At 28.0% G+C, this 21,449-nt stretch overlaps 1 protein-coding gene across 2 annotated transcripts in view; it reads left to right on the top strand.

The window, feature by feature from the left end:
• Nucleotides 1-21,449, top strand: part of LOC129914520 (RGS domain-containing serine/threonine-protein kinase A) — a 275,189-nt gene that overhangs the window by 47,939 nt on the left and 205,801 nt on the right. For both annotated transcript variants that reach the window (XM_055993816.1, XM_055993819.1), the window contains exon 2: nucleotides 8,812-8,945. In XM_055993816.1, the coding sequence (XP_055849791.1) occupies nucleotides 8,846-8,945 (100 nt within the window). In that variant the 5' untranslated portion in view covers nucleotides 8,812-8,845. The remainder of the gene's footprint in view (nucleotides 1-8,811; nucleotides 8,946-21,449) is intronic.

Raw genomic sequence — 21,449 nt, 5'->3', positions numbered from 1 at the left:
TCGTTTGTACGCAATCTTAAAAAAGTAATTAATTCATTTTTCGGATCAGTCATATTCAATCTAATAAATTTGTCTTTATAGACAGTGTCATTTTTCATTCACTCCATATTCATTTATTTAAATTTTGAAAAAAAAACAAAAATTAAATCATCATTTTTTATATTCGATCAAACTTTTACTTTCATTCCCACAGAATAATGATCATACATCCGAGTCACAATTGTCATACAAAAAAGTGGTAAATATATTCATAAAAAAAATAATATAGGTATTGAAACGAGTTCTTCACGTACTTGACTGCCATTTTAAACTGTAACAACTCGATATACTGCAAACATCAAGTATAAATGACGAGAGAGTCAATTATTGTAGTAGATTTTATGAAAGGTGAATGATAGTTTAATTTTTCTACATAGATTTGCAAAAAGTAAAGAAAGTTTTTTTTTGTTGTAAGACTTATATGAAGTGTCAACACTTGTGGCTTAAGATGCAAGAAAAACATGAAAATACTTTTAACAGATCGTATGGATTTATTATTACACACACATTATAGTCTCTTCGATTGGAATGAACCTCTGAGGAGGATTGTATAATTTTGGCAATAAATTTAATTCTTCTAATTTTGGCAGATAGAAATAGAAAGTTTATCAAATAGGTAGTTTGTATAATAAAAATCCTTAAATGTGGGAATGTTAAGCAAATACAAATTGGCAATAGTAAATAACAATAAATTATGGACATGGATTAAAATGTGCTGAATTTATTCAATATTTTATTTCAAGACAAAACTCTTATAATAGTTTGGTTTAATGTTTTTTCGCCAAAATTTAGTGTTTCATCTTTTGAATTATTGATCTAAGGTTACGTAAAGATTCGTAGTTGTTATAATATTCAAAATAGAAATTTTTGTATATTTGAAATGATCGGTTTTTATGAAAATCTTGTGACCCATTATTAAAGGTTCGTGACTCCAAATCTTCTTCACAAACATTTCATTCCATTTCTTGAATTTAACCTCAATCATCTGAGTAAGGTATACAGTAATAATAGGTTTTCACCGTTGAATAACTAGGAAGGATATGTGTGTGTAATTTGATCAGGAGTGTGTTTAAGGGTGCTGAATACGAAGTTGTTCAACAAAATTTGTCAAAATGACAAAAAACTATTATGATTTTTTGTATTATTATATTAAATTCCTTTTTATCAACTCGTGTCGGTGAAACAACAAAACTTGATCTTGAAGGAAAATGTGACCGAATAATGTAAAAATTAATTTTTTATGGTAAAGGCATCCTCAGCAAAAAAGAAAACAGTGTGGTCACTGTGGTGTATACGTACTTTTTTTTTGAAGAATACCAAAAAAAGTGAGCCTCGGGCTTTCTGTCTGTCTTTTTATATACATACATACACAGAGAAAAATAGACCACATAAAATAGAACAAAAACAATAAGATTTCTCTATGGTTTTCATCCAAGAAGGAAACCTTATTAAAACAATCGGGTTTTCCTTATTGTTTTAAAATCTGCAAAAAAATAAAAAAAACGATGACCAGGCTAGGAATCGAACTGGAGACTTCAAATTATTAGTCGCCCACCTTACCACCTGAACCAACCTGCCATGAAAATATTGATCGCGATTTTTGTTCTAATGCTAATTTGCAAAAAAAATCAACTTTTCAGTCAAATTTTAATAAGATTTTCTCTATAAAAATAATAAGAAATCTCCTTAAAAAAACCTTATTAATCGTTGATTTTAATAAGATTTCCTTATGAAATGCATGGACGGTAAAAAATATGGCAATCTGTTAGTTTTTAGCGGGTCATATTTTTCTCTGTGTACCTCGACTCTTAACTACTGGAGCGATTTTTTCAAACTTGGTAATTAACAGTTTTTAGAAACGTTTAAATTAAAAAAATAATCATTTTAATTGTATTTTATTTTTGAAAAAATCAATGTTTTGGAATTTGGTTGATATTTGTTTTTTTTTTTAATTTAGTTTTTAGTTGTTTATTTATAATATTTTCTTAAAAATTGCATAGCAACATTTTTTTGAAAAATTTTACAAAATTCTTACTACTTATAAGAAAATATTATTTCAAAAAACGCCTCTTAAAGATTTTCTAATTTTTTTAACATTCCTTTTATGCAAGAAATCAAATGGCATATTACATTTTGTCATCAACATCATTTTAAACGGTGTTTTAGTGCTTTAATTTACACATTACAGTGTGTCATTTTTTCAGTACATATTTATAGGTACTAATATAAGCCTATTTGAGCAACCACTCGGAATAGTTGTTTTCGTCTGAGGGATTTAAAAACTCAAATTAAGTGTACAATTCTAGCTTTTGAAAAAGGTATCACTGATAACTGTAAGTGTTACCGTTGCTTTTTAATAATTTTTTTTGTAGTTTTTTAGAAAATTGCCCCTCCCTCATAAAAGGGGGGGGGGGGCATAGACCCTCTCTCCCATAACAAAAAATGATTGTATTGAATACCTCTACAAAAAAAACCGTTTTCATTTCTTGGCGCCTAAGTTATCGTACTCGAGCCTTGCGTTGATATGAATTTTTCTCGAAAAAAAAAACGTTTACGGGGGGTTTCTCGAAAAAAAGCTAATCCGGATTATTATTGCTGAGGCCATCAGGAACAAAGCCTCATTTTTAGTTTTTGTCGTCATTTTAGGTCAACCTTAAACTTGTTCAGGCTCGCTGTGCTTTACATCATTTTTAACTTAGTTTCTGATATGAATTCTTTTAAGAGTTTTGCTAAAAATATTTTTGTTAATGGTTGCTACTGTGTGTATATATTTTTATTGACTTACTGATATTATTATTTTCTCATCTATTATATATATTAAAGTTTGGTTTTGTGTACGTTCGCTAACCGGCCACACCGACTGACTTATTTTCTTAATTTTTTTTTTAAATCAAAGAGGCATAAGAGGAGAAGGTTTAAGGCAAAACAAAATTTAAGATTTTATAGGGTAAATAGGGGTAACAAGACATTGAAAAAAGAGGCTATTTTCTAAACGGTAAGTCGTAAAGAGTTGACTTTTTTTTAAATGATAGACACATTTATTCAATAGTTAAAAAAGGTATTGAAAAAATTCAAAAAAATTTCAAAAACAAATTGTGAAGGTTTTTTTTTGCAGTCATAGACCTTCGACAAAAGACTAATTACAGGTACGCAAAATTTTCCACAGAAATTTGAGTTACACCATTAGAAAGATATTGAAAAAAAAAATTAGGGGTTTAATACGGATTTTTTTCATAGGCCCTGTATTTTGAAATACAATTTTTTGAAAAACAACTAATTTTTAGGGACATTTTGAGTAGTCTTTTATTTTTTTGGAATTTTTAAAAGTCTGCAAAAAATCTCAAACTTATAGGAAATATAGGTTTAATCATGCGCATGCATGAGTATTTTGCATAGGCCACTTTTGCTAAAAATTTAAAAGTTAACATTTTTAAACTCATTTTATGAACTTTTTAAGTTTTGATCATCTTTTTCATTTGAAAATTTACTAATTACAGAATCGAAAATGAGAAATAAATACAAGAAATGGCGGAACGAAGTCCGCCGGGTCAGCTAGTAAACGTATAATTCTAAACAAAAGATTTTTTATATTTAAGGAAATCAATGTGTTAAAAATGTGTGACCCTGCAAGTGATAATGTATTTCATTAGTTTTCTTTAATACAATTTATTACTTTCTACATGAAACCTTTAAAATCACATCTTTTCAAAGATATACATTTTTTCTCTATTATTTAATATTTGTTGACATAATTATGACAGGTAAAACACTTAAACGACAGACACAATCTCAGTGCATCTCATCACTCATCATCATCTTCTCTGAGAAAATAAACTACAAAAAAAAAAAAAAAAAACTGAAACTTAAAAGCCTGTCACTCACAATAACTGCTGCTACGACCTTCACTTATTTTCCCAACACCTTTGCTCTATATCTCTCAAAACCCATAAATCACCTTACCTGAGTCACAATAATAATAATTATTATTAAAGAAGACAAAAAAAAAGTTATTTGCATTGCATCATTGCGGATGCTCTTATCTTTATAACTTATAGTATAAGGCTTGGCTTAGCTTTGTAGTCGTCGATTTGGTTTGGCATCTGGACACATCTTGGCATTTGCAATTCAGCAAACATCATTATCCCACGAGGAAATGACCGTTCAACCGGCGCAGCTCGTATACAAACATGTACGTACTAACTTATCGATAGCGCATCTTGAATAAATAAATGTATAGTATATATTTGTTTTTTGTTTCATGTTTTATATAGGTAACTATATTGTATCTCTTAGATTCATTCGCATGTCAACGAATTTATAATTAACTTTTTTTTTTTTTGTTCTGTTGTCAAACAGATAATATAAGAGCCCATACAGTGGGATGTGTAAGTCTAAAATCTGAATTGAAATAAGAACTAAGTACATGAAAGTTTCGCACTTCCAAGGCATTTAAGTGAAAACAATTCAGAATTCAAAAGACGAATAAGGTTGTTTAGCTCGTACTAAAAGTCAAATTCGAGCCAACTCGCACAATTTTGTAAGTTGCCTCTAAATTAATTAAACAGATGCTTCGTAATTTTATTTTCGAGTCCTTGAGGCCCTTCTGCATCCTTCCCTAACAGAAAAACTATTTCTTTTATGTTTTTTTTTTTTTTATTTTAATTTTTTATACCTGACATTTCCCAAATTTATACATAAAAAGTGTTAAAAATTTAAGCAACTTGAACGTTTTAAAAGAGAAACCTTTGTGATTTTAAAATTGTCGTGCTTAGTTCTGATTTTACTTTGACTTACCTACAGTGTTTTTTTTTATCATTATATACCGTTTTTGTTTTTGCTAATTGAAGATTTTTGGGGATTTGGAGAAAATGGGAGAAAAAATTATTTATTGGAGATTTTGTCCATGGGTTGAAACATTTTCTGGAGATTTTATCCGATTGAAATAGTCAATACGAAACTATAGTCAATACGATTGTTATTGTCGATTAAAAACAAGGGTGCTTGTCTTTGACCGCAACAGGTAAAATATAACCGAAACTTATGTGAAAACAATGCTACACTGATGAAATTCGGAATGAAGGTTTAAGATAAATCAGGGACAAAGATTTTATAAAGTTCTTAAAAATATTTTTGGTGAAAGGGTGTTTTCTCATAACTTGAGTTATTCTATTTAATTACACGGTGTAACACTCAAAATATACGCGGGCGGAGACCTATCAGGTTTTGTAGAGCTAGTCGCACTGAATACGAAACGGTATTTGAAAATCCCCTAACACCCCCAAAATCTGGAGTTACGGGCAAAAAAAACGGTTTTTTGGGCCTTCACCCATTGAAAAAATTCTAGCTTCGACAATTTTTTACCCATTTTCGATTTTTTAAAAGTTTCTGATAGATAGATAAATATACCTTTTTAACAATGTATAAAACATGTAACTCGGTTAAACCACTTAGAATTTATAAGATGTCAAAGTTCAAAAATTCAATTTTTTTTGTCATTTGCCCAACTTCGGCATCAATTTAAAGTATATGTTTTTAAAACAAAATGCTATTTAAAAAATATATTCTAAAACTATATCTATTTCCCAATTGATCGAGGTATTTTTTATGAAAATCACTTCAAAATTGACTTAGAAAAAAAATTTTTCGATTTCAACCCAGATACAGAAATTCGAACTTTTAGGTATAGAACAAAAATGTTGTTTCGGCACGTAGTAGGATAACTTGGACGCCAGGATTTGATGAAGAGTTTTTGTAGAGGAGCTCAATACAAACATTTTTTTTCTTTGGGAGGGGGGTCTATCTCCCCCCGTTTAGGTGGGAGGGGCATTTTTCTAAAAAAAAATTATCAAAATAAAAAAAAATTATTAAAAAACAACGGCAACACTTACAGTAATAAATGATACCATTTCCAAAAGGCAAAATTGTGCATTTGATTCTAATTTTTAAATCAATATAATATTACCAATAGTTTTTGAAATAATCGATTTCAAAGTTAAAAATAGGGGAAACAAATTTTTTTAAACTCATTTTATACTATTTTTGTCCAGACTGCGAATTTTTTACATTGTTTTTTACATTGTTTTATACATTGTTGAAAAGGTATATTTATCTTCTATCAGAAACTGTGAAAAAATCGAAAATGGGTAAAAAATTTCGAAGCTAGAATTTTTTCAATGGGTGAAGGTCCAAAAAACCGTTTTATGCCCGTAACTCCAGATTTTGGGGGTGTTAGGGGATTTTCAAATACCGTTTCGTATTCAGTGCGACTAGCTCTACAAAACCTGATAGGTCTCCGCCCGCGTATATTTTAAAACCTCATTTTTGTAACACCGTGTTATGTGTGAGAAAGGTATCATAACAGCTGCCATAAATTTTGTAAATTTTTTTAAATTTCGTGAAAAAGTATTGTTTGTTATAATATCTAAGAACAGAGTCTACAAAATTATCTTGAGTGAAAGGGTGTTTTTTTTTTTTAAAGAAATGTTGAAATTCGGAATTTGTACCACAAAAACTGGGACAAAAATGTTAGAACAATGAAAATTGGTATGAATGTTTCATTCATAACAGAAATCAAGAACTTAAGTAGGCTATAAAGATATTTTAAGTGAAAGGGTGTTTTTTTGTCAAAGAAAAAAAAAAAAGAAAATCTGCGATAAGTCCGATAAAATCAAGAAATTTATTAAAAATGTTGTCTTTCCCATGAGTTTTCATAAAATAATTTAAGTAAAAGGGTGTTTTTTTCCAAGAGCCCGTAAAATCTATAAATTGGCCCCAAAAAGCCAATGATTTAATGTTTGAATATTTTGAAAGTTGCAATATTTTACATAATTAATAATAAGTTTTAGAAAACTTTTTTTTTCAGGATTATTGATAGAAAAAGAAATATTTTAATGTGTTTTTCAGTTCTTAAATAGCTCTTTATTTTTAAAATCGGTCTATCAACACAAGGATATTTCTTAATTTTTTTCTGAAATGCAGTTATCAAAAATCCAATATAAAAGAAGTCTGCTAAAACAAATTTTTATCATACCCATTGGATACATGGAAGCTACAGACATGGGTAACATTTTGGGGTAAGAAACACCGATGTTCTCATCAGCTTGAAATACATTTTTTCGAAAATTTTATCAGTTATTGTACATAACCAATGAAACCTATAAAACAAGTAAAAAATTAAAATTCAAACAGACTGAAATGTAGTTCACATAAATTATCATGGCTGATGATGAGACGAGATCGTTGCTTGTTTTCCAACATTTTTCAAAAAAATTGTTTTAAAATCGTTAATTTTTTTTTTATATATGCAAGAAAAAAATCTTTCGGTTTAATATTAAGTAGGTATATTGTATAGAAAACTAGATTTTAAAATGATATACATATTATGTACGTGCATAAAACTAAATTTAAAAATTTCCCAACAATATCCTTTAAGGATTGAAAAAAAAAAAAAATAACTAAATAACTCGATTTTGTCTCATTTTGTGTCCCACTGTTAGGATACATAGGAAAAAACTTGAAATCTTGTTGATAAGTCAAGGTCGTGTTTTTGCATTTAATATAGGTATCTTAAAATCTTGAAATCTCCCCCATTAATTTGATATTTATTATTTTTTTTTTCGTAAAAAAAGACAGGAAAATCCTGCTTATAGATCGCTTCGGTGTGATACGAAAGTTTTTTTCTAGACATAAATTTGCAATCACTTATAAATCGCATTGAATCATCGCATCTCTTTTTGATGTTGATGTTGGTTTGCATCAAAGGTGCAATGCTAGCACCTGCATATATGTTTTTTTATCTTAGGTTTCTCTCCCAAAGGAGATTTTCTTTCATTTTAAATCTCTCTACTACTTGTCAGCTTAATGGATTTCACTGAAACGAAATTAATTTTTTACAAAACCACCTGGGACTATGAGGACGTTGTCATGATATTTTTCAATGTCATAAATAAATCTGAAAGTTTTTTCATCATGATTTTTCGGTTGTCAGAGAAGACTCAAAAGTGAGAAAAGTTTTCATTTCTAAATTTCTCCCGTACATAGATCAAAAGGGTACCCACTTTGCCTTAAAAGAACTGTTCGTTAAACCAAAAAGTCTTTACCAAGTTTATGACAAGTTTATATCCAAAGATACATTAGGTCATTAAATTTTATTCACAATATGATGTTAGTTTAAACATTTTAATTTATTTTACGCAACTCATCTCTGTGTAGCAATTAAAGTTAGCACACGCCTGCGCAGCACACTATTCCTATACATTTACCACATTATCGACAGCGGCGCATGCGTGCAAGTATCAAGTTAACGGTGCCTGTGCGCTATTGGGGCTAATGGCTATGCTGGACTTGACTTTACATATACCAACTTGTTGATTATATTTTATTTACTATCTCATAAACTGGTTTCAATATTTTGGTTAGACTGACTGACTGACTAACTGACTAGAGTGACTATATGGCAAACTAATGGCCACAATTATTTTGACAGTATTCCAACATTATACTGAACCTATAGCTAGCAGCTTGAGTCACGCTTAGAGGTCTTAACGAGTGTCATTTTGCGGCGGCGGCGGACTGTATCTTAAGTAATATCCAGTAATGGTGTTTTAATGTTTTTTATTTTGTTGTTGTTTTGTGTTATTTGGCGGGGACCTTTTCTAATTTTAATGTTTTTCAGTTTTGTTTTGTTATTTTTTGAGAGAGAAATTTGTAATTTATTTGTATTTTCTCTTTAATTGTATTTATTTGTTTTTTTTTTAATTTTATTATTTGCAGGGAATCATAGCCAAGATTTGTAAAATCTGGAAAAATGTTAAATTGCACCGATTTGGCATGTGTACTGCATCATCACCACTTCTATGCACATTTACATCAATTGAAACATCATTTGCAAGATGACGATAATAATGGTAAGTTTTTTTTTTTTTTGTTATTATTTTGTTGGTTTTATTGATATTTTATTAATGTGAATAATGTTCACATAATATTTATAGTGTGCGATTGTATTGCTTGTGTATTTTGTGGATTGCACAACAATTTACTCGGTTGGAGTTCAATTGCTGTTTTTTTATGATTTAATCTGTTTGATCAAATGAGCTTTTTTTTTTGTTGATAATTTTGATTATAAAAGTGTTAGCCTAGGGTAAATTTATTTGCATTTTGTTTAAACATGTTAATCCGAATGCAAATCCAATCGTGTAGCTAGTTTGTGAAAACTTAAGACATGATTGAATGATTGAAATTTTTTTAAAATATTGAGACACATAATGTATGTTAACTTTGTTATTTAACACCGAGTATTGATGGTGATAATGATAAACTGTGAGAAAAAATTATCAATTAAATAATATTTTGTTTTCCCAGAAGCCATACTATGAGATTCAATCGTAAGTTTCTTAGATTGGAAAGATTATTACATTTTAGTAAGATTTTGATAACACTTTGTGAAATGTACGCTTTTATGTTTCAAGTAAGCTTGAAATTGAATTTTTCAGTTTTGAAAATTTCAACAAAAGGTCTGAATGTTTTTTTTTTTTTTTGTTAATACCTAATGAAAAATTGTTTTTTTTTTTGTTTCTGTTTTTGACATTCTTTTTGGCCATCTCAAAGTTAAAGTTTATTTATTTATTTTTATTATTTATTTTATTTTATTTTATTTTATTTATTTTTCAAAGTTTTACCTAATCAAAAATTATAATCTTAATGAAATTTTCAAAAACTGTTTATTTTTTTTTTTTTTTTGGAAACTATAGATCATTTCTTCAAAATTAAATTTTCAAAAATTGAAATATTAATATTTTGCTTTAAAAAAATTTTAGCTTTCTTGAAACATAAAAACGTGCATTTCACAAATTTTTATCAAAATCTGTTTGTTAAAGGTAAAAATAAAAAAATCATTTAAGCATTTTTGTCAATATATTTGAGGTTATATAAAAAATATGAAAAAAAAAAAAAAATGAAAATTATAGACCTTTCAAATTTCGCATACATTTAAATTAAATTCTATTTTATATCATTATTATTTCACCTTTTATATGACGCTTCAATCATATTTCTACCATGCCTACAAAAAAAGTAAGAATTTTTTAAAGCCAACCATGTCGAAATTTGAAACTGAGATTACGGTACTTCCTGTACTCATCTCTGTGTAGCTGGCTGGTCATCGGCAAAAAATTTTCACAGGTGTTTTGAGGTATTTTTCAAGTTTTTCAATTAAATATTATATAACTTGTAGATCACGTACCGTTATCGTTATGTGTGATATATTAAATGAAAGGTAATATTATCAGCATGCATATTAATGTTAAATCAATTTGTTATGTGCTCTGGATCAAAAGATATAACGTGTTTAGAAAAAGAACACCTTTTCACCGTTATCTCAGAATTTTGAATATGAAATTAATTGAAATTTTGCACAATCATAATTTTTTTAATTACCTATCTACTGTATAAATTTCATTAATCTATCTATTAAAACAAAAAAGTTATGATCAATTGATTTTTCGTGTCGCTTTTTCGTTTTATCTTGTTTCAAATCACTACGATACTAAAGAAGTTTTCACTTCAATAAAAACTATTAAAAAAAAAAACACATTTTCACATTTAAAAACTTCCGCTTTAATGATTCTTTTTTTTTTCTATTTTTTTTTTTACTGTACATAAATTAAATGATACACTTTGTTTTCAAGTCAGACTCATTTAAAAGATATTTTTGTAATTGAATCGTCAGTTGTTAGATCAGAATAAATCCACTTTTTTCCGAAATTGACTTTTTGATGCAAATGGGATCTTTAGGCGTAGATACATCTTCTAACTTGAAAAAAAAAAAAAATAAAAAAAAATTATTTTGGGTGTCGACAAATTTTATAAGTTTGAAGAACAGAATAAATCTAGGATTTCAGGCTTTTGATAATGTCCCTAACTAAGACGTTCACGGGTTTTAATTGCAGAAAACGTCATGCAATTTATTTTATCACAACTCTTTACTTATGAATTCATAATGTTCAGTCTTACATTAGTTTGATGACGTCTGCAATGAGAACCAAAGTACTCCCATATAGTTAATTTTTTGTGAAGGCATATCCATTTGAAGAAGTTTTAAAATGTACTGTTTATGCATTTTCAAAGTTTATATATTAAAACAAGAGGTAGATCCGTCAATTGTTGTTTTCAAAATGCAAATGGGTGTGATTCCATGTTTTTTCACTCAAGTGTTAATAGATTAATATAAATAGCCTAGATCCTCACGTAACTTAAAAAAAAATGCAAAGTCAGGTCACTTGGGCATTTTAGAAACATCAGGGCCCTATTTCACCAACTTACAAATTTGTAATTACAAGTAATTTTCACAATATTTGTGAAAAATTGAGAAATTTTGTTTCACCAGTTTCTTGTGATCACAAAATTGTATTTGTAATCTACAATTTTCATAGTGAAAAAAAAAATTGCATTAAAAAAATTTGTATTGCAACTGAAAAATATTTGCATTAAAAAAAATATATATTGCAAATAAAATAATTTGCTTTAAAAAAATGTTATTGCAACTGAAAAATATTTGCATTGAAAATAATATTTTTATTTCAAATAAATATATTTTGCATTACAAAAAAAATATATTTTAAATAAAAAATTTTCTGCATTAAAAAAAAAATCAATGCAAAATGTTGAATCCCTTACAGTTTTGTCTTTTTGGCCTTAGATAAGGTTCAATAGTATAGGTAGTTGAAATAACTAATGTAGGTATGGTCAGATACCCAAATATGTAAGAAATTCGACGAATATATATAGAAAAAATATTTAATGCACATGCACATACATTTTGCCTTGATTTTTTTTCAATTGAGAAAATTTTTTATTTGCGATAAAATTTGATTTTGGTATATTTTAATTTGCAATGAAATTTTTATTTTCAATCCAAATATTTTTCAGTTGCAATTACTTTTTTTTTAATGCAAATTTTTTTTTATATATTTTTTTTAAGGCAAATATTTTTCAGTTGCAATATTTTTTTTTAATGCAATTTTTTTTCTTTTAAATATTTTTTTTTAAATTTGGAAAACAAATGCTTTAAAAATTGGTATAGCATTTGTGTTTCAAATCGAATGAAAGCATCACATAATATCTGTTTAAAAATTTTCCTGGCTATTACCTGTCTCTTAAGTATGTACAAATTCGTTCTCTTTTTATTAAAGAGGCTTGTTTTTATTTCTCATATTTGTAGTTTTTCATTCCTTAAATAATTTTACTAATTTTGCTCACTATTTACAATTTTATTATTTTACCTTTTATTTAACTTCTATAAATCCATGGATGTCATTATAAAATAATAAATAAATTATAAAAATAATCCAGCAATACAAAAATGTTAATATAATATATTTAAAAAATTTTCTTATTTGATCTAACTACTAAGATATGACAGTATTAGTTATTTGACAATGTTTCGTTTAAAATAGGGTTGCTTAAGTTTTAAAAATAGTAATCCTATTTTTTCATATTCAATATTAACTTAGTTTTCTTTTGAAACCAATTTTAACCTCTGTCGTTATGAGTTAAGTAACTAAACGGTCACCGCTAAGACTATAAAGAGCTTTACAAGTTTGTGAGATAAAGTTGTTGTTTACAAGAAAAAAATATATTTGGTGAAACGGTAATTCTACAAACTTGTGGTTTTCAAAAGTTAATTGTAATTTTTTTTTTCGATAATCACAAATTTGTGAATTACTTATTTGTACTTTGTGAAACAGAATTCCATTGTACAAATTTGTACTTGTGATCTACAAGTTACAAATTTGTGCTTGTAACTTGTAGTTGGTGAAATAGGGCCCAGTTATTCCTCGATTAAAATTGAAAATCCTTGAATATACAAATCAATGGTCAAAGTTGACCCTCTAAAAGCTCAATCACACTACTGCCCTTCTTCATATAAAAACAAATTGACAGCTCTTTTGAACACCTGCAAATTGAAGTCATTGACTTCACTCGATGGTAATCATCAGTTTAAAAAAAAAAAATATTAAAATTAACCTTGGTCCTTGAAATTCATAAAGCCAATTGCTAAACTCCAAAATAAATATATTTTTAATTATTAGATATTATTTCAACCGGCAAACATAACTTGCTTTTAAAATGACATGAAAGTACCTATTCAGTAATTTGATGACACAATTGGAATGAAGTACCTACCTAATACTCTCCACAAATTGACAATTGATGACGCCAACTACAACTGGCAAACCATCATTAGGTACCCCCACATTGGTCAAGTTCTCTTTGGATGGGTCTACCTGTTGAATTATTCAAAACAAAAATAAATCACGCAAAAACCTCGCTATTGACGTTTTGGCTCAGAAGCACTTAGGGTAAATACAAAAAAAAAATTAAATGAATAAGTGATATTACGAGTACAAACGATCGAGCATTTTGTGATATATGACCCTCGCATCAGGGTCTACAAAGTACAAAACAAAAATACCAAAATAATAGAAATTGTTCAAACTAACTGGAGCTGAAACTTATAATCAGTCAATATAAAATAATTATTTTATTCGAGAGCGCATAGGTATTGTTTAGATGTCAATTTAGTATTCAATTCAATTTGCCAAAGGTTAACTTTTTTTATATATTCTTTTTCAAGTAGCTGATTTTATATTTTCATGATTGTTGGTTAAGTTTTTTTTTTGTTAATAATTGAGCTTTTTTTATTGAGCTCAACATAAAAAAAGTATATAAATATATAAAAATAGGAGTTGAGAAAAAAAAAATTATAAAGTACAACCACTCTCGTTGCTTGCATGATCTCCTTGACTTAATTAAAATGTGCGTGTAAAAAAGTTACCCAAGTTATCGCTTAGAGAGTGAGAGACAGAGAGAAAAGCTAGTAATTCAAGCAACTTGAGCAGTTTAAAAATATTGATGATTGAGTGCAATAATTATGGTTTTCAGGTTTGCGTCACAAAATCTGTCACTGTTTTAGTGATTTATGGTTTGCAATTATTTCTGTGGGTGATTTTGAGAGAGTTTAATGATACCGAACGAAACGATCCATTTATGATTGCCTTGCAGTTGCTTGAGATGCACTTGGCAGATCTTTAAGTATGTCGATTGAGTACTTAAACTTCATTTAGTTATCTTATGATTCTGGCATTTAAGTGCGTTTAAAAGAGGATTTCTGAGAATCATATCAAGAGGTAGTCCTTGTCCTTGCAATAACACTCAATTAAAATGGATTAAAGAATTTTAAGAGAGACCTTGTTATGTCAAAATTTATTCGAAAGGGATTGTATGATGATTTGTTCTGAGATGTAGTTTTGTTTTACAGAAAATTATGTTCACATATATGTATTTATGTATTGACAGAATATTGCATTCATAAAATTTCTGTAAAAAATATCCGAAGGTTGGCTGTTTTTTTCTGTGCTCCTTAGAAAAAATGATCTCACTTTACCCATGTGTTGTCTACTTAATATGTACCAAATTCTTTAAAGTATCAAAATAGTTTCTTTTTCAAAAATGTTAATGCATTCTTTAATTTTATAAACACAAATCAGAAAAAAATATACTTAGTATTATAAATATAGAATTTCAGGTTTATGCTAGTATTTTAGAAAATAAATGCTTCAAAAACCTTAAACGTAGGTCTTTGAATGATCACTTGTGAAAACAACTTAAAATATTTGAAATTGATCACAAAGAAATCAATGATCAGCGTGGAAATTTTATGTTAGCTTTTTAAGTTAGTCTGTACAAAAAAATGTTACGTATACACCACAGTGACTCGTTGTTTCTTTTTTTTCATGCCACGTAAAAAAAAGGTGTTTTTGACATTCAACATTGAATGACTTTTAAAGCATAAATGGACTTTTCCCAAACATTTTTGCAAGCCATTTAACATGATGAATCAAAAGTCTTTACCAATATTTAAAATAGTGCTTGTTTTGTCCAGGTTTGCTATGTTTTTAACTATTTCGACTTTTGACTGGACTATTAATTAGAATTTTTGTTTTTTTAATTTTAGTCACTAAAATGATTTTTGCACCCGAAATTCTTAAAGCATTACTGTCTGACAGGGTGTTACTGCCACGACTCACTTGCGAAAATATGCCATTTGATTTTTGTGTAACAAAATTTTTTCGAAAAAAAGCCGATGAAAAAAAAAAATAGTTTTTGTGAATAAGAATGCTAAAATATTTAAAAAAAATTTGGCAGCCATTCTAAAGAAATAACCTAAAAAAATTGTGTTTTCGCACAAAAAATATTTTTTTTTTTTAATTTTAAAGAACGACCTTATTAGTAAATACACTCAAATAAATCGTTTTTTAATTGTGTAGTCATTTACGGCATCTGTAACAGAACGAATTTCTTGATTATTGATAAATATCGTTAACCATTTAACCGATTTCAATGAAAAATTTTGTTCAAAAACATTTAAAAAAAAATATTAATTTCTTTGACTACAAGAAATAAAATGGTGGTTAAAATCACATAAAACCGTCTTTAAGTGATTATAAAAAATAATTTTATATTTTTTTCCATTTTTATGAAATACTTTAAAAAATCAAATTATAGGTAATAATTACACTGGTCAACAAAATTTTTGCCACAAGAACCAAAATATACTTTTCTATAGGTTTTTGATGTGCAGAATTCGAATCTGAAGTCAGAATTATTGGCCTCCGTTTTTTAAAATATTACCGTTAGAAAATGCCAAAAAACGTCATTTTGGCTGTTTTCGAGGTTATGTTTTTATGTGAAGTAACTCATTACGAAAAAATTTTTAACGGTGCCTATAAGAACTTGTTTTATTCTTTCAAAAAATGTTTTTTTACTGCCCGTATGTAGCGGTCTTTGACTCAGAAACAGCACTGGCCAACCAAATTAAACTTTTTTTGCCACAGGAACCAAAATATACTTTTCTAGAGTTTTTTTTGGTTGTTGAAATCGAATCCGCAATCAGAAAAATTCTATTGACCTTCGTTCTTGAAATATTACCGTTATAAAATGCAAAAACAGGAATTTTTTACAACGGTTATATTTCAAGAACGGAGGCCAAAAGAATTTGTCTGATTGCGGATTCGAGTTCAGCAACCCAAAAACCTCCAGAGAAGTATATTTTTTCTTGTGGCAAAAATTCTGTGATTAGTGACTTAAACTTAAGATGAAGTTTAGTTTCTCTTTGGGTTATTAACTGAAACTTAAGATATCTTGAGCAATCAAAGAGATATTTAAACAGTTTTTGAAAGAAGAATATCTGTTCTTATGACCGTTACAAATTTGTTTATAATGAATTACCCCACATAAAAATAAAATCTCGAAAACAGCCAAAATGACGTTTTTTTAGCATTTTATAACTGTAATATCTCAAAAACGGAGGCCAGTAAAATTTTTCTGAATTCAGATTCCTATAGATGCAGATTACTATAGAAAAGTACATATATACTGGTTCTTGTGGCAAAAAAAGTTCAATTTTGTTGACCAGCGTTATTTTATTGATTACTAGCTGACCCGGCGGACTTCGTTCCGCCATTTCTTGTATTTATTTCTAATTTTCGACTCTGTAATTGGTTCATTTTCAAATGAAAAAAGGATCAAAACTTGAAAAGTTCATAAAAAATATTCACTTTTAAACTTTTAGCAAAAGTAGCCTATTCAAAATACTCATGCATGCGCTTAATTAAACTTATATTTCCTATAGGTAAGTTTGAGATTTTTTGCAGACTTTTAAAAATTCCAAAAAAATAAAAGACTACTCAAAAATGTCCCTAAAAATTAGTTGTTTTTCAAAAATTTGTATTTCAAAATACAGGGCCTATAAAAAAAATCCGTTTTAGACCCCTAATTTGTTTTTTTAATATCTTCCTAATGGTGAAACTCAAATTTCTGTGCAAAATTTTGCGTACCTGTAATTAGGGATCGGGTCAAAATTCTGGCTTCAAAATTCTGCTTTTCAAAATATCTTAAGCGAAAATTCTGTTTTTCAAAATTCTGCTTTTCAAAATTCTGTTTTTCAGAATTTTTGTAAAGCAGAATTTTGAAAGCAGAATTTTGACAAAAGAATTTTGACCCCGGCAGAATTTTGATCCCAACTCCTGTAATTAGTCTTTTGTCGAAGGTCTATTACTGCGAAAAAACCTTCACAACTTCGTTCTGAAATTTTTTTAAATTTTTTTAATACCTTAATTAACTATTGAATAAATTTGTCTATCATTTAAAAAAAAAGTCAACTCTTTACGACTTACCGTTTAGAAAATAGCCTCTTTTTTCAATGTCGTATTACCCCTACTTACCCTATAAAATCTTAAATTTTTTTTTCCTTAAACCTTCTCCTCTTATGCCTCTTTGATTAAAAAAAAAAAAAATAAAGAAAATAAGTCAGCCGGTGTGGCCGGTTAGCGAACGTACACAAAACCAAACTTTAATATGAGGCTATGAGAACAATAGTGGCGTAAGCCACAAAGAGGAAGTTTTGAGCTACGAGTGATTTAAGATACAGGGTTTTTCAAAACAACACTTTTTTGAGTGCCATCTAGTTCTGAGTGTATCTAGCTGCATAAATCTATTTTTGTAATAAAGTAGATATATTAAGAGACCAAGTTTTTATAAAAAACTCATTTTTGAAAAAAAACCGGTTACGCCACTATTGCTCTCATAGCCTCATATATACCTACACATAACAGATTTTTATAAAAAGATTTAACATTACAGCTATTTTTTCCTTAAGACCAAATAATGTAATTACGTAGATTTGACTTACATTTTATTTTTAGTGCAAAACATTTTAAAGTTACGTTAAATATTCTTATTTTTATTTCAAAGCCATTTTTTTGCATTGATATTTTTTCTAGGGTCTTAAAATTGCGGAAAATAGCTTTATACAATTTTTATATCTACCAAAAATATCAAAAAAGAAAACATCTTTTATTTTTTTGAGTTCGAAAGAAAGATTGAAACATAAAAATGTTCTCTAATTCAATTTAACGTTTTAAATGTAAATTAGTCTAACAAATAATATTTGTTTATAATTTTTTTTTTCGCTCGTGTTAAAAATTTATAAATATCTATTTTGTTCAAAATTTGTGACAGAAGTTCCGGGGAAATACCCAGCAAGTGTTATTGCTGATAGTTGTTATTTTCTTTCACGTAACATTAAAAATCGTTTTGAGACAGTTTGTCTGTTTTCAAAACAAGACCGTAGCTAAAAGGGGTTCATAAGATATTGATTGCTTATATTCTTGTCTATTTTTTAAATATTTTTTTGTCTATTTTTGTTTGCTTATGGAATTCACTGAAGGATTTTTATGATTGTAGTTAGTTTGTTCGAAATTTGTTATTAATAACACTGGTCAACAAGGTTTTTGTTACAGACACCAAGATATACTTTTCTATAGGTTTTTTGGGTGCTGAGCTCGAATCCGAAGTCAGAACAATTCTACCACATCACGTTTTTGAGATAATCCCGTTAGAAAATCGAAAATGAAGCTTTTTTACCAGTTTTCGAGATTATTTCTTAGCTTTTGGTTATTTGTTTTAAATAAATTTGTAACGGTTTCTAATAGAACTAAATCTTGTCTTTCTAAATCCGTTTAAATCTTTTAAAAATCTCTTATCTTCTTTGAGAAATCTGAAATTGAAATCAACGTGTTTGGTATATCTCATATTTATTTGCTTTTAATAGTAAATCTCGAAATGTTCTTTGCCAATCGCTTTCAAATTTTGACACAACGTTTCATTTACATTCCAGTAAGTTCTTATCTTGTTTTTAACAAGAAAAAAAATTATATTTTTCTCACTAGTAATTATTTAGTATAAGTATCTGACACGGTCACGCTTTGATGTATCTCACTGCGATTCACCACCTTCGCAAATATAAAAACTTGCAAGATTCTAAATGGAACGTTGTGTCAAAATTTGAAAGCGATTGGCAAAGAACTTTTCGAGATTCGCTATTAAAAGTAAATAAACATAATATATACCAAACACGTTGATTTCAATTTCAGATTTCAAATTTATTTAAAACAAATAACCAAAAGCTAAGAAATAATCTCAAAAATTGGTAAAAAGCGGCATTTTCGATTTTTTAACGGGATTATCTCAAAAACGTGATGTGATAGAATTTTTTTGACTTCGGATTTGAGCTCAGCACACCAAAATCCTATAGAAAAGTATACCTTGGTTTCTGTAACAAAAAAAAGTTTAATTTTGTTGACCAGTGTAATCAATAATCATTAAAAAAAAACTCTCTCTTAAAAAAAAAAAATATCAACCCCTCTCGATACATTTGTTTTTGGCTACGGTCCTTCATTTTAACCAAAATCAAAACCACAAATAAATACGACGAGTGGTTGGCATTAATTAACTTAAATAAATTACTAATACACAATCTTTCCAAATTGGTTTGATGACCTTTAATTTGTTTTGAATTTTAAATAAAATTAAAATTGAAGAAATGGCGCAGTATAAGTAGTTTAGTATATGTAAATGCATCCAGTTCACAAAAAAAGTTATGTGTGTGGCTAAATAACGAAAAAAAAAAAAAAAAAATTGAAATAATTTTTTATTCAATTTTATTGAATGAATCATTGTCAATAATCGTGATTGCTGAAGCTCACTTACAGACTTTATTTGTATGAATATAATTTCCATAAGGAAACAATTAAAAACCCATGAAGATTTATTAGCAATCAATTTTTATCATAAAATTTTCTAACAAACAGATGTGGGTGTAGTGATGAAATGATTTTTATTTATTTTTAAATTGGGGATGAATTGAAAAAAGAGAGAGTTTTGAGTTTGAACATTTTGAGATTTTGCATACTCTTAGGCGATAAAGAATATTTCAAATTAAAATTAAGCTTATCTTCAACTCACCACACAGGTAACAAACCATACAAATCGTGGAGAAAATATAAATTTTTTTGATATAAGTTCACAGTGCATTGTGTTGAGTGTTACCATGCGTAGTTATTTTATTCTTTTGAGAAAAATTATTCTTTTCTGAAAAATTGATAAAAGAATCTAAAATTTTATTTTGATAAAATTTTATAAAAAAAAACGATATTTGCTTAATTTTTGGTAAAATGTTTAAAGCTATTTTATTTTTTCTGAAAATGATTTTATTTATTTTGCATTTAGGTAAGTTTTTTAATGCAATAAGGAAATTGTAAAATGTATATTATTCAATTATGTTAATGACCTTGATCAGGCAGTCTTTAGATAAGAAACATATACAATTTTCGTTTTCTTTTTTAAGTTGAAGTACCTACTTACTTTTTTAAAGGTTATGATTATATGATAATTCTGTTTAACATGGTGAATTATCTTATCAGATAAAAAAATCTCTTCTTGAAATTGGCCTACAAAATTGAAAAAGACTTGTAATCTGTCTGTCAATTATGTGTAATTGTTGTAGGTACTGATTTAATCCAGTAATATTAATGTTTCACGGCAAAAAAAAAGTTGATTATCATTTTTTTTTAAATATAGTTATTTAAAATAAAATTAAAACCAGTAATATCAGATTGATTAAAGGGTTTAAAGGGAATTGATTGTTGTTTTTTTTTTTTTTATAGCATTGATTTCTATCTGTTATACAGCAGGACTGGAGTTATAAAACTTTTGTACAAGGACACTTAATTGCAGTTCTGGTCTTCTCAAACCAAAGTAGCAGCGATTGGCAAAATGTATTTCTAAGTTGGATTTTTTGATTAAGTTCGTACTTTTAACAATTTAGATTTATATTTCAAATAAGCACGCATTTCTTACTTTGCAAATTTCAAATAGGTGATCAAGTAGGGACTTTTTGGCCACCCTCGCTGGTTGTAAACGACCATGCGTAGAAGCCATTAAGAATTCATCTTGCAGCTTTGTTTCAAACCAACATAATTAGAAATTTCGTTTTGATTGGCGCCCAAGCAGAGACCTCTAAGGGCATTTTAGGTAATTTCTTTGATTTGAATTGACGGCTCTGAAGCTCCCTCCTAGCTTACCGAAGGAATCACATCAGAAGGCAATTTCAACTTGGGTAATTTCAAACTGGCGCCCGAGTAGAGACTGTTTGACCTCCTTCGTTGGCTTTTTTGTTCAAATATATGTATATTTTTTTAATATGGCTGATTGTTTCATGCGTAGAAGGTATTAAAAATACACTCGCAGTTTTATTTTAAATAATAAAGTCAGAAATCAGAAACTAAGGGTTAGTTTATTAAAAGAATCACATTAGAATGCAATTTACTCGTAGTCTTGGATAATTTTAAACTGGCGCCCGACCAGGGTAATTTTCTTTGACTAAAATCGAAAAGCATAAGAGTTACCTCTTTGGTAGTTTGAACAGTTATGAATAAAAGACGCTTAGAAATTACTTATAGTTACTTCAAGTCAACAAATATTTCCACTTTATCAGAATATTTTTTTAAATG

This window comes from Episyrphus balteatus, chromosome 3 (genome assembly GCF_945859705.1).
Source record: "Episyrphus balteatus chromosome 3, idEpiBalt1.1, whole genome shotgun sequence".
In the NCBI taxonomy this organism is placed as follows: domain Eukaryota; kingdom Metazoa; phylum Arthropoda; class Insecta; order Diptera; family Syrphidae; genus Episyrphus; species Episyrphus balteatus.
Note: the sequence above shows the minus strand (reverse complement) of the source record. Positions and strands in the feature narration are given on the sequence as shown.